The 12,767-nt window shown below is 51.5% G+C and overlaps 1 protein-coding gene across 1 annotated transcript; it reads left to right on the top strand.

The window, feature by feature from the left end:
* Positions 1-9,916: 9,916 nt before the first annotated feature.
* Positions 9,917-11,315, top strand: ACET3X_008448 (uncharacterized protein; the record flags this gene model as incomplete). Its single annotated transcript, XM_069454622.1, has 3 exons — positions 9,917-10,417; positions 10,469-10,828; positions 10,878-11,315. The coding sequence occupies 3 exons, from the start codon at positions 9,917-9,919 to the stop codon at positions 11,313-11,315; spliced, it is 1,299 nt and encodes a 432-aa protein (XP_069304050.1).
* Between the last annotated feature and the right edge of the window lie 1,452 nt (positions 11,316-12,767).

The following is a 12,767-nucleotide window of genomic DNA, read 5'->3' on the forward strand; positions in this document are numbered from 1 at the left end:
GATCAGAAGGGGCTTCGACAGACAGCGGCGAATATCAAAGTGTCTCTTGCGCAAAGTGACAACAACGGAGGATGTGGACACATATATGAATACATATATGGTCGCGGCAAGTGATCATCTAGCCTTTTGCCTTCATTTCTCGTTCAAGGTCAATCACTCACTCCTTCTACTTCGAAATCAACCCACTAAGATCTGCCTTCTGCATAAGAAGTGGAGGATTCGCACGATGCTCGAGAAGCAAGAATTTGACAGGTCCACACCAGAATGGACGGTATGCTCGGTGAAAGAGATCATCTGGCCTGGGTTCCCTACAAGTTCATCTTGGAAACCCGAGCTATTGCACTACCCAAGTCTCCCTATATGTTTCCAAGGAACACACCGCTATCGTGGCATTCTACAAAAAGTGTATCGAGACACGACGACGTCTCCCTGTAGGCAGAGAAATTCAAAATGATACCAGAAATTAGCCGGGAATCAATCAAGGGTGATACTGATTTGAAATCAGATATCATGCATTCGCAAGGCACCTTTCTCTAGCATGGCAATACGTTGTACCTATTTTAGAGATCATCTTGGTACCTAATCTGTGATCGTCCCAGATATTCCGTATATATGGATCCACTAGAAGTGACGGGTATAGACATCCGGACGTTTGACTCTCCCGACTACTGAAGATAACCGTGTATTACTCGAGTAAAGTGACAAATTGCTCCATGAACCTTAGGTATGTACTGTGAACCCGATCGTCCGGTACAAGGACCGTAGTTCCATTAGCACGACCACGCGAGTTAATCACGCACCCCGCTGTAACCGCTGTAACCGAAGAGCATAACGTGCCGTGACAGCGTGTGCAGCGTGTGTCAAAACTTTGGTCGATGGGGTATCACAAGGCGTTTGCCCTCTATAAACTTCGCCTAACCTGCCTACGATCTTAGCGTACCGGCAACCAAAAATTTTGATTCTTGGTTACCGGTCAGCCCTATTTCAGAAAGTACTCCGGTAGTGCTTGGATGGTGTATAGGGCTAGCGATAGTCGCAAATTGTATCCAGACGTCATGTTGTGCTGATGGTTCGGCGGGTCCAATCAATTATCATCGCGCTTGTTTGAACCGAGCTGTTCAGCTGAATGCCTAGGGTGTGATTCTATTGGCAGCGGATTGTGGGTGCAGTGTTTTCGCATGTCGGCTTCCGAGCTGAAACTATGAGCGCTTAAACGGCTTATGAAGTGGGTAATGTTGGACTGAAGGAGGGTGAGTGGGCAAGTAGTCTACCGGCGCGAAGTATTAGGCTACCAGGACACACTGAAGGTTGGGTCTATTCAGCCTCCAGTGATGGGTCGAAGTCTCCTGATGTATATCAACGGATTAACGAATACCTGCCTACGTAGGTATGAGGATCGGAAAAGGTTGATGGACTAGTGAAGGAGAAGAGGAAGTGCGAGTCATCCATGCCCAGGTGACCATGACAAAGAGACCAAAATGAAAATCTATCTCTTCACATGTTGGTCGCTGCGTAACATGTGGTAATCGTATCCGATGATTGTTTCCCATGGCACATTATTTTGAAGAATCATATTCCCCCATATGCAGACCTATCCAGATACATCGGAAATATATATCGCAGTTATTGCCCTTAAGGGTATAGTGGCCAACCGACCCTTCTCTCCGAATGAGCCTGAAGCTAATATTTAGCTTCGGTTCTCAACCAAACTCCATTCCATGGTCTGTGAGCGTATACTGAGCAAGTCAACATATCTTTCGTGCTGTGCACAACTTTGGAATGCTTCCAACCTGGAGCTAATATAGTAAGTACCAACCACCGTCCCCTACCTGATTCCATTCATCTTCGAAAGGAATAACGCATCTTGAGGGCAGTTACCATCATCACACTTGCCACAAGGTCTTCTAGGGTAGCTTCATCATAAACAAACGGGCACGAATTTCCCGGCATGCCAAAGTGGGAGAACTAGATATGGAGCACGGACACTACATCGTATACTTCGCCAGCGTAGATGTACTGCTCGGTGACAGTGATCATCTTGAACTGATCAAAAATTAAGAGACGGACTCTAATACCGAAAAAGCTAAGATGCACCCAAGGTCCAACAGTCTTGGATGAGACTCTAAGGCCAAACGAAGGTGACTACGATGCTCTCTCCAAATTCATGGGAAAGTGCGCATCCTCATCCTACACGCCGAAAGCGTATAAGTGAGTACAATGGATGTCGAGTGCTCATTAAAAATCGATATTGCTATCCGTGGCCTCCATTCCCGAAAGAATCTCCATCACGGTCCTAACACAATCTAGTGCCGCTGAAGTACAGATGCGACGAGGCTATTGGATAGCACTTGATCGTGCGGTTCCAGAGTCAGTAGCTGCGAATTTTAGAAGCCATGGAGAGGTTGCTAGACTTTCTTGCACACACTTAGAGCCCGATGAGTCTGCAGGATCGAGTGGGCGACCGATGAGAGATGAAGCATTGAGTATGAAGATGATGACATAAGCTAGTCAAATAATCCATCGTTTCTCATGAAACGTGGCTTCATGTGATTACGACCAGTCATGCCTTGTGGGTCTAATTGAAGGAATGGTCCTCTGCATACATGACTGATGCTTCTAGTTAGAAGTCTCAGCCTCGTCTATTGCACATTTGACTTGGTCAATTCTGTAACATCAGACATCTCCACTTGCAGGGTACGGCACAAGCTCTACCTCTTCGGTCAGCATGCAGAAGGATTCTACCGCGAGCAGCAACCGTTACGTCTGAATACGAAAGCGATGTTTCCGAATAATATTAGCATGCAGTAAGCTCCCGTTGAAGGCTCAGATACGAACGTCCTTTGGAAGCAGAGGGCTATCGGCTCGTCTACTATGCGTGGTGCTAGAATCCTACTTGCTATAGCAGGGAAGAATGCATTAAAGATGGAATACCGATTAGCCTCCCATGGCGTGCGCTCGGCTACAATCGTATATGCTGACAAGGCTGGCATCGAAGGGCAACGAGTCGCAGTGAGGACTTTGATCAGAGGCTGTGCAAGACTGTGATGCTGGTCACGATGTACCCTTGATGGAATGTTCAGCCTCACTACAGCTGGATAATGTTGGGAAACGCTCGATCGGTGGCGGAATGGGGCAGTGGCGATCCACATGGGCTTGGATAGGGGGATCTCAACACAGCGATCCATCCCATTCTTTTGCAGTTGGCCATGCAGAGAAGGTCTATTCTTGGGAGGGAAGGGTGCACACGCGTCAGTGAGGCAAGCCCGCAAAACCCCTCGAGGGTGGCGAACGATTGCAATGTGGCCCTTACACGGCCTCATGAGACTCAGGTCGTATGCTTCGCCAATGCATACATTTGTATCATGTGGCGGTTCCGTACCTCTCTTTACGCACATCTTTGAATGGAGGCGGGCCGTTACGTGATGCGCATTTGCCATCGGCTGATGCGGAAGCTGGCCGGTCGCGGGTTCGACGACGTCGCCCTGACATGCTGCGCGTACGTGACGGTCTCGCCGGCGACCCTACGTGTTATGCCACGATATGTGTCGAGTGATTTCCACCATCAGGAGCGTCTGCTTGCACCGTTGATAGATCTGTTGGCCTGAAACTCGGTTGGTCGGTACATTGTGAGCTACAGAGATCTAGAGGCACGGCTTTCATGCAAGATTGACGAAATGCGGAAGCGGAAGCGGGCACCTCACCGATGAAGATCTGTAGGAATAGCAAGAAGGGCCGAATGCTCGCCATGGATCCATCGTCAAGGGAAACGCAAGATCTGAGGTTTCTTTTCGAATCTGTGTGGGTGAAAAAATCCCTGGTTGGAGTTGGGGAAGCGGCTGGCGGGGCGGACTGGGTAGCTGGGAAGGGCCGGGATGCTGCCGATGTATCTCGTTGAGATGCTGCTCGGGAGCCCGCCTCAAGGAGGGCGAGCGTCCTGGAGTGGTCTCCAGACACACACACACACACCACTAAGAAAGCAGCTTTCATTGGTGGGTGTATCCGCCGGCGGCCAGTGGCTTCGCGTAACGCACACAGCGTCCCTGGTGGCGTCGCACGATTGCACTCCACCCTATCTCATTCTCTCACAGATCACAGGCGCAAAGACACAACAGCTCGCCTATCTGGAACAACAATGGCAGTATCTGATCTGGGTCAAGGAGACTGACGCTACCTCTCTGCGGTCCATCACCCCGCCATCTTAAACAGTCGGCAGACACCATTGTGCATTATAGCAACGAAAGGTACGCTAGGCTTAGTACAGTTCCGTTTCGAGCGCTGTGCATAATCCTACGGCGGCTACAAGGTGCCGTTCCCTAGATCTTGAGGGCACGGAGCGTTGCGTTCTGATCGGTGGGCCGCGTCAAAATACCTCGCCGACCACTCTGATACCAGCGGCACAACCGAAAATGTTCTTTACTAACAATCAGTGCAGATGGAGAAATGTGATCAGTCACAGGTCGAGGCTGAATTTTGCAGAGAGATGGATTAGGGAGCCTTTAGCACAATCGCGGCTACTGCCGGTGTCAAACTGTCACTTCAAACTCGTTATATTGACGCCCGGTAAATAGGTTATGCCAAGATCCTCGAGTGGCCATCGCATGCCCAGTGTCGACCAAAGCATCGCTCCACCTCCAAGTCTTCAGGTTCGTTCTTGAGCCTGGTATGACTCAAGATGATTGCAAACTACCTCGTTGAGATGACAGCATGCTCCGTGTGTTGCCTTTCATTCCACACTCACGAGTCCATTCCTTGCTATCTGACGCCATTGTATCGACCCGCTATAGCGGAACGCCCAGTCAGGTACATCGGAATCGCGTTCTCAGATCATGCACGCTGCGTTCAAACGAGTTAGTTTCAGTCACCTGATCCTGGAAGTTTATGCGCCTCCCCTGCTGGTGCAACCTTCATTCTGTCATCATCGCTTTCCGAATATACACTCGGCGCCTGTCTTTCACGCCAAGACTACTAGCGTGTAGTCGGCCATGCAGCAGTGCATGGTTCTAATTGCAGATTCTCATTGCCGGGCGCAGGGGCGATGAAGGTGCATCAGATCCGATGAAGACTCCAATACGAACTGGCAGGGAAACTGACTCAAGCTACACACCATTACAGAACACCATATCGTGGCTGGAGATTTTCGAACTTCTGGAATTCTAGCGCTTGAGTTGAAGCGATTGACCAGGATTTTCTCTGAAACATGATGACACCATGTGGTGACATGCATATTGTACGTAGTGATCGACGCGTGATTTACTGTATACACGACAGATCAAGCATCTCAACGCTACCACTTTCGCATGCATGTAAGCCGGTAGTGTACCAGACTCTTCTAGACCGATTTACCGCCATTTCGAGATTCCGAGAAGAGAGTGGCCTTGGAGTCGAGGTTTGGTGCATCGCTTACGATCTTATCTGTATCAAGAGGCGAACGATGAGAGATCTGTACGTCACGCCACTGAGGTGTAGCGTGTATGATCATCCAGATCGATCTTTTCTAGAAGGTGACAGGCGATGAAGGTGGCGGTAGAATGGAGATCTGCATGGGATACGTGGATACCGTGAGTAGGAAGATGGCGGTGGCATTTCCACACAGTGAAGCTTTGCTACCAGGGTGTTCCAGGTATCGCAGCTTGATGTAACATGTTGAGAGGTACAAAGGCTGGGAACCCACTGCTAACTCTCTAAAGGATTCAACCGTAGTCGGTGCATGTCAAAACCGGCTTATGTACTTCTTCCGTGGTTAGCTTTGGCGGCTGCATTACATCGGCATTGTTGGCTGCTACTACCGAGCTCAGCCTTCGCCTTGCCATTGTTGTTAGCCATTATTGGGCGAGCATCCTATGTCTTACTTCCCTGTTGGATATACCTTAGTACTTGCGGTGAGTGTTGTTCAAGCATACAGCTACACTTCAACACGAGCGTATCTGCTGGACGTGATTGATGGTGTCGAGCCTACGTGTCAGCATTTCGAAATGCAGTAGCTCCAGGTCAACAGTCCCGAGACACCTGGCGGTCAGGCTCAGTTGCTTCGTTGGCCTTCCTTCCACGGACATGGCAGTAGAGGGTTGTTGAATTGCGACTGGAATATGAAGCGTTGATTGCGCTGGATCAGCCTATTGTGATACCCCATGGTACATTCCGAAGCGTGACATTGTTGAGGCGGGAATAATTGCAGCTTGTCCATCGAAACCATATGTTGATATTGGTACCCACCATCCTGGAAGGTTTCTCTGGTCTTCACGGTGGGTACCGAGATAAGAAGACTGGAGGACAACTTGGAAGCAAAGCGCTGGTAGCGATGCTTGCCGGCCGGATGACGGTCAAAGGTTTCTAGAGGTAGCCCAGGAGCTAACTAGACCGTACAGCACCATGTTGCTGACCACTGAAGACGCAAGAAGTGATCGACAGTGAGTCCTGGATCATGAGGAGGGTGCTGTCTTCCACACTCGTATACAATGCGGTGTAGATACGCGAGCACCAAGCGATGTGGAAGTGTTCAGGGGATTACATGAGCAGCCATGGCTGGACGATGGAGTCGAACACGATCCGATGGTGAAGGCAGGGAACATGGGATGAAACACATGGGCGGCCCCCGGGGAAGCGATCGGGCCTATCCGTTTGGTCAGTGGCCTCTGCGACCGGCCTGCCCGCCTAACCCAGGTGGGTCTGACAGGACGAACTGTGCGCCTTTAGCCCGTGTGCCCAGGATCTTTGCTCGGTTAGCATCACGCACATGCATGCGTCATTTGGCTAGTATAAGGTTCACGAACCATTCGCTTCACTCGACAGTCGACATCTGGTGAAGCGGACACTAACACAGACAGACCACTAGATGGCGATCGCAGACCGCTATCACCGAACAAGGACCGCGGCCTGTTGCCGCTGGTTCCGTGCGCCGCCGCCGCCGCTGCCGCCCGCACAGCCAACGCCTGCCATGAAGGTATCGATGGACCGGACGCAAAGGGGAAATATGGGGAATGGGGTTTTCTGGCAAGTCGAGGTTCACTCGAGGGAGATAGGAGAGGAGTGGTTCAGTGATTTGGAGCCATACCCATGTGATATCTTGGCACCACAACAATCTTGCTCAGAGACCGCTCCACGCAAGACTATCTAGGTAAGGCGAGTCCACACCGCTGCGATACAGATTTCATTGCAGACGAGCATGCCTTGATGGTCCGTCATCTCAAGGAGGTTGAAGTGCGAGATTTGATGCCGCATGATGGTGTCCTGCACTCGTTTGAGGCTACTGCAGGTCCACGATTTCGGAAGAAGAATTTCTTAGTATTGCAACCCCCCTCCAAACCTCACTTGCCAGCATCAACAGCACCGACCTTAGGTCGAGTGGTCGTCCTCAAGCCACGCGGCTCAACGAAACCCTGCACTTCGGATCTTTGTATCCTGGTGTACGAGGTTGGAGCAATCGCGCTCTAGACAAGATACCGCAAGGGTCTGCACGAGTGATCCGGTGAAATCCTTGGACGCGATCGATACCCCCCGGTACAGAAGTCCGCCACACAAATTGCTCGTATACTCGTCCCAACCTACCTCGACCCGATCTCCAAGTGCCGGATGTGGAAGGAGGAGGGCACTCGTCCCAAGGGAGGTGTAGATTGGTCACATCCATACAGCTTTCAGCTCTGTTCTCTTGGTAGGGATACCCCGAGGGCATGTAATTGAATGTTGGACAGTGCTTCCCACGGAGAAGTGGAGAGATGGGTGCACAGCCATGCCATCTCGGTATGTTGCAATTCCGTAGTCGCCTATGCCGCTGCTTAGCATGTAGATCAATAGCACGATCCGAAGCCCCTGCAGCTGTTTGAGATCCTGGGAGCACTGACTTTGTATTTCAAATACACGTCGAGAAAACGGTCGTCAATCGGGCTGTCAAGGATGAAATAGTTTAGTTTGGTCGATACGGGAAACCTAAGCTGCTTAGAGATCGGAGCGCGTTGTTGGAAGTTAATTTCCAAAGATGGCGTTTCGGATTGTAGTATAGAGGTTAGTGGGACCAAGGGCCGTTGGTGGCAGGTCTAATGGCGCAATAGAGACAGTGGATACGTAGGGACGCGCGCGCCGTACATAGCGTCGCTTTAGAGACATCGCCGACCGTGACGCCACGAGAGTCTGAACTCACGGTTGGGCCACAGCGTGTGGCGGGTAGCAATAATTCTGATCGCCCGTAACGCAGGGGCGCCAATAGCAAATACAGAGATGGGCGGGGTTGCGGACACCAAAGGCAGGAACTTCGATGGTACCGTGTAGCTGAGAGGATGCTTGACGAAGTGCCCCAATGAATGAGAAAGGTTCCACACAAGCGCCGAAGTAGGATGAATGTCTTTGACGCAAGATTGCCGTAATCGCGTGAGCAAATGTCTGGAGCTGATGGCTCGAGTTGGGTTAGCGCCATCTGCCACAGCCACGTGATTTAGAGCTGTTGACTCCGTCCATGTGCGGGCAGAGACCCTGTGAGAACCGTGATGCTTTTCCAGCACGTTGATCTCCAAAAACAACTCTTCACGTCGATAACACCATTCGAGTCCGAAATGCGATTGTTTTCAGCTCCGACCACTGCGATGCTCGACCTCATAAGCTTTGAAACGAAGCCGAAGTGGGGCGGCTTACCCGTCTGCTTCCCCGATGACAGGCTGGGACTCCCATACAGACTAGTGGACGTCAAGATTTAACCTGTGCAGCGTCGGGGCGCCGCCTTCTATTACCTAAGGTACTTTGGGTTTGAGGCGTTCCATTCGTAGGTGGAGGTAATGAGCTTGCCTGGAAACACCAATGATTGGCGAGTGTGGGCTTCATCTACAGACCCGTCAACGCCCCGGGTAGAAGCGTGGACCGCCACGCCGCCGTCGATTATCGGACGCAATAGCGCATATCTGCACCCACGTGTGTATGTACGGAAGACCAGGAGTCGCGCTTCACACTACGCCGAGGACCCAAGAAATCGCCAGCCACAATAAGCCAGCATGCGAGGATCCTCACCGGGATGCCGGCCTGGCCTGCCTAGCACACGGGAACCTGTACTTTGTCGTATGCTCGCGGAATCGACTATACGTTTCTGTTGGTGATGATGCGCAAGCCGTGCATGTTTCACGGTCGGCCTCGACGTCTACAGTGTAACAGCTGCTGTGGGTAGGACAATCGGACAGCCGACACCCGATATGCAGGGAGGCTCAACATTGACTCCTGGGGTAGGCCGCACGGTGAATTTTGGCAGTCATTAACGTATCGACAAATGGGGTGTGGCTTGGGCATCCTGTCCTAAGGAACCCCCACACTGCACATGAGACGGCGAAGTGCGTCCGTTCACACCTTGGACCGTACCCCGGTTCCGCCTTCAGACTGCATCCTGGCCGGCTGTCGTGCCCCGTACATCCACCCTTCTCTGCTGGTTAGCCTTCCACTAAAGCCTTCATCCCAGCAACCTCTTGGCTGCATGCGAGAGCGATATTCCCTGTCGGTCTTGCAACCATGTTCTGGCTTGCGACCCTAGTCCCTTCGGCTTGATCCACTACAAACACCATCCTTGCTTGCGGGATGCTCACAGTGGTAGTGTATCGAGTTGGCCCATTCATATGTAAAGCCCCAAACGCTCCCCCATACCACAGTCAGATCGATCGAGCAAATCTACAACACTCCCACGTCATCTGATCCTCCATCTCTACCGCATCTTATTATTGCAGTCTTGATAGATCTGCTCCCGACAGCTCACGGCCCAGCCCATACTTGCTACCCACTTCCGCGTTACCAACCGCAGGGTATATCGCCATTGCACCACTTTGCCCATCCCGTGGCAATAGCATCTTCCTCTGCCATGGCTACCGTGGTTGCGTCTCACAACATTGGACTTTGGCAAGACCGACGAGAACCATCAATGCACATTCCCAATATGCATCTGAACAACATCATGCCTCCCTACGACACTTCGCGGAGCGTCTCCAATGCCCCAGTCTCTCGCGAATATCAACCTACCTCAAACCACATGGACATCAACAACATGCCGCTCTACTCAGCAAACACTCTCACCAGCTCAGTCCCATACCAAGCAGGAGCATATGCGTATGACGTCCCTACATCGGTACCGGTAAACCCATACAACATGCAGCCGTCTTCCTACTACTCACCGAATATGCCACATCCCGTGTCATACGCTCAATCACATGACATGCAGCCACTTCCCACCCTGCCAGATGTCCGACATGTCTTCAACCCAAACGTCAAGTCTGAGGGCACATCACCAGCGCAGTCAAACCAAATGTATGCGGACCCGACCTACGGAACCGAACTGAAGCGATCCACCTCAGAGCCTACCGAAGGTAGTGGTGTCAACTTCGCCACAGATGTGGATACTCTTATGAGGGCCATCCAGGCTAAACAGACGAACCCGCCTCCAGAGAATGAGCACAAGGTATGTCATCAACTGCACGGCCTCAAATCCGACCTTTCTAATGTTTGTTAGGACGACGCGTCAAAGAGTGCTCAGAAGCCTAGGAAGCGTTACCAGTGCACTGTGCCCAACTGCAACAAGAGCTTCTACCAAAAGACGCATCTCGAGATCCACATCCGCGCCCATACCGGCGATAAGCCATTCCCTTGCAAAGCACCAGGATGTGGCCAGTCCTTCTCGCAACTGGGTAACCTCAAGACACACGAAAGGCGTCATACTGGAGAGCGGCCATACAGCTGCGACATCTGTGGCAAGACATTTGCCCAACGTGGCAACGTTCGTGCACACAAGATTGTTCACCAACAGATCAAGCCCTTCAGCTGCAAGCTAGACGACTGTGGCAAGCAGTTCACTCAACTCGGAAACCTTAAGGTCAGTTTCTCTCATCAAGACCGTATGCTCTGTCACTAACTGGTTGTAGTCCCATCAAAACAAGTTTCACGCTGCTACCCTGAGGTACCTTACCACAAAGTTTGCGACTATCAACCCAGGCGATTGCGTCTCTCAAGCAGACAAGGAGCTTTGGGAGTACTTCGCATCCCTGTACAAGAACTCCAACAAGGGTATCAAAGGTCGAGGCAAGGACAGGCGTATCTCTGCCATGTCATCATCCGCTTCTTCATACCCCTCTTCCTACGCCTCTATGCCCATGGCCTCCATGTCCCGCGGCTACGCCAGCTCTTTCCACCAGCACAGCAGTGATCGTAGCAGCCGCTGTTCGTCGATGTCTTCAGACACCATCCCAATACAACGAGCGGACAGCGCATACGATTTCAGTGCACCGATGCACAACGGGTACCACCACCCCCAAGGCAATGGCTACGACGACATGGTCTTTCCTGAACGAAAGATGTACTGAGCTTGGATCAAGGCACACCAGCAACACTATAGAAAACTTCGGTTCAATCAGTGGGAGTTCTTGGATATCGGCGCTAAAATCAAGTGGGCATTGGAGCACGGGTGATAACTCCCCAAGCTAGCGCAGCGAAGGGTATAGTCTCTTTATTCTTCTGTATCATCTTGTTCACACTGGCGTTATGGCATAGTCACACTGCATCAGTAATGTTTTCTCACGCATCCTCGTCCATGCCCATTACGCTCGGCCTTTAGTGTCTCATGTATTCTTGCTTATCAACCAGTCACAAAAAGATTTATCATAGCGCTGCATCCCAGGGGCGCATCACTGTATGAATAAAGTAGCACTATGAAGCAAAAAACGTTTATCCATCCAGTCATTGTCTTCCGTCTTCGCGCTGCTACAGTATCAACAGAACAAAGTGTGGTGGGAAACGACTCACCGCTCAACCTATACGCAGCATCTAGAACGTACGCGACTGGTTCGCTGCCACATGCAAGATGCAAGGCGACTGCGCACTCCATTCACCGCAGCTTTCTGCTCGCAACACCCACTCGCTTAGACTTGGGACCAACAGACCAGTAGTTTGAAGTGACAGTGTTGTAATTGCATTAGCTACATGACTAGGCACATGTTCAGTTCTAGCTGGGTTGTCCATGATCGTAGTGCAAGATAGGAACAGACGTTTTTGAACTACGGCTGACTGCCGCCGATTGCCGACAAACTACGCACTGGCGCAAGTAAGTGGGTAGTGGAACTGCCTACAGTATGTGCCACGCAGCGCCTATACAAGCTTGCTCGAAGCCGAGGGCTGTAGAGTGGGCCGCCTACTGTTCGGCATGCCGCCCAACACTTGAGCAGCGAGATCCATGGTGCTATGCTTGGCCCCATTTATCCTGTCAATTGCCTGACCCAAAAGTTGCACATTTCGCAGCTTCCTTACTGAAGCTGGTGGCAATTCTGCCATCAAGCCCTATCTTGGGCAGAGCTTCTCCGCGGGTCGGTATTGGGTATGTAAGGAGATGCCCATCCCGCGCTTCCGCCGCCGCCAGATCGCAGACCGGGTTCCCCAACTACCACCATGTGGGCGTTCTGAAGAGGACGTAAGACGCATCGCTAAGCGGCCAATGGCATCGTCTTTGGGCTGTGATGCCCAAAATCCAAGGCGGCTTTGCAATCCTCAAATAGGCCAAATGATGCTGTCGCCATGTCCGTGAACAACTGGGGGTACGTAACATGGCCGTCTTGCGTCGCTAGATGACGTTGAATACGGTGCGACCATGCTGGGAACGTCCAAAGCCTCACTTGTGCGCGCTGTCAGGCTATAGGAGACTTGACACTTGAGCCCCGGGGTGGGGACATTTCCGTTGATTGGGTAGGATCTGCACTCTGCCAACCGTCGATCTATTTGTCTACGCAGGTCCAGAATTCTGAAATGTTATGACGTACATGCGC

The sequence above is a fragment of the Alternaria dauci genome, chromosome 8 (genome assembly GCF_042100115.1).
Source record: "Alternaria dauci strain A2016 chromosome 8, whole genome shotgun sequence".
Taxonomy (NCBI): domain Eukaryota; kingdom Fungi; phylum Ascomycota; class Dothideomycetes; order Pleosporales; family Pleosporaceae; genus Alternaria; species Alternaria dauci.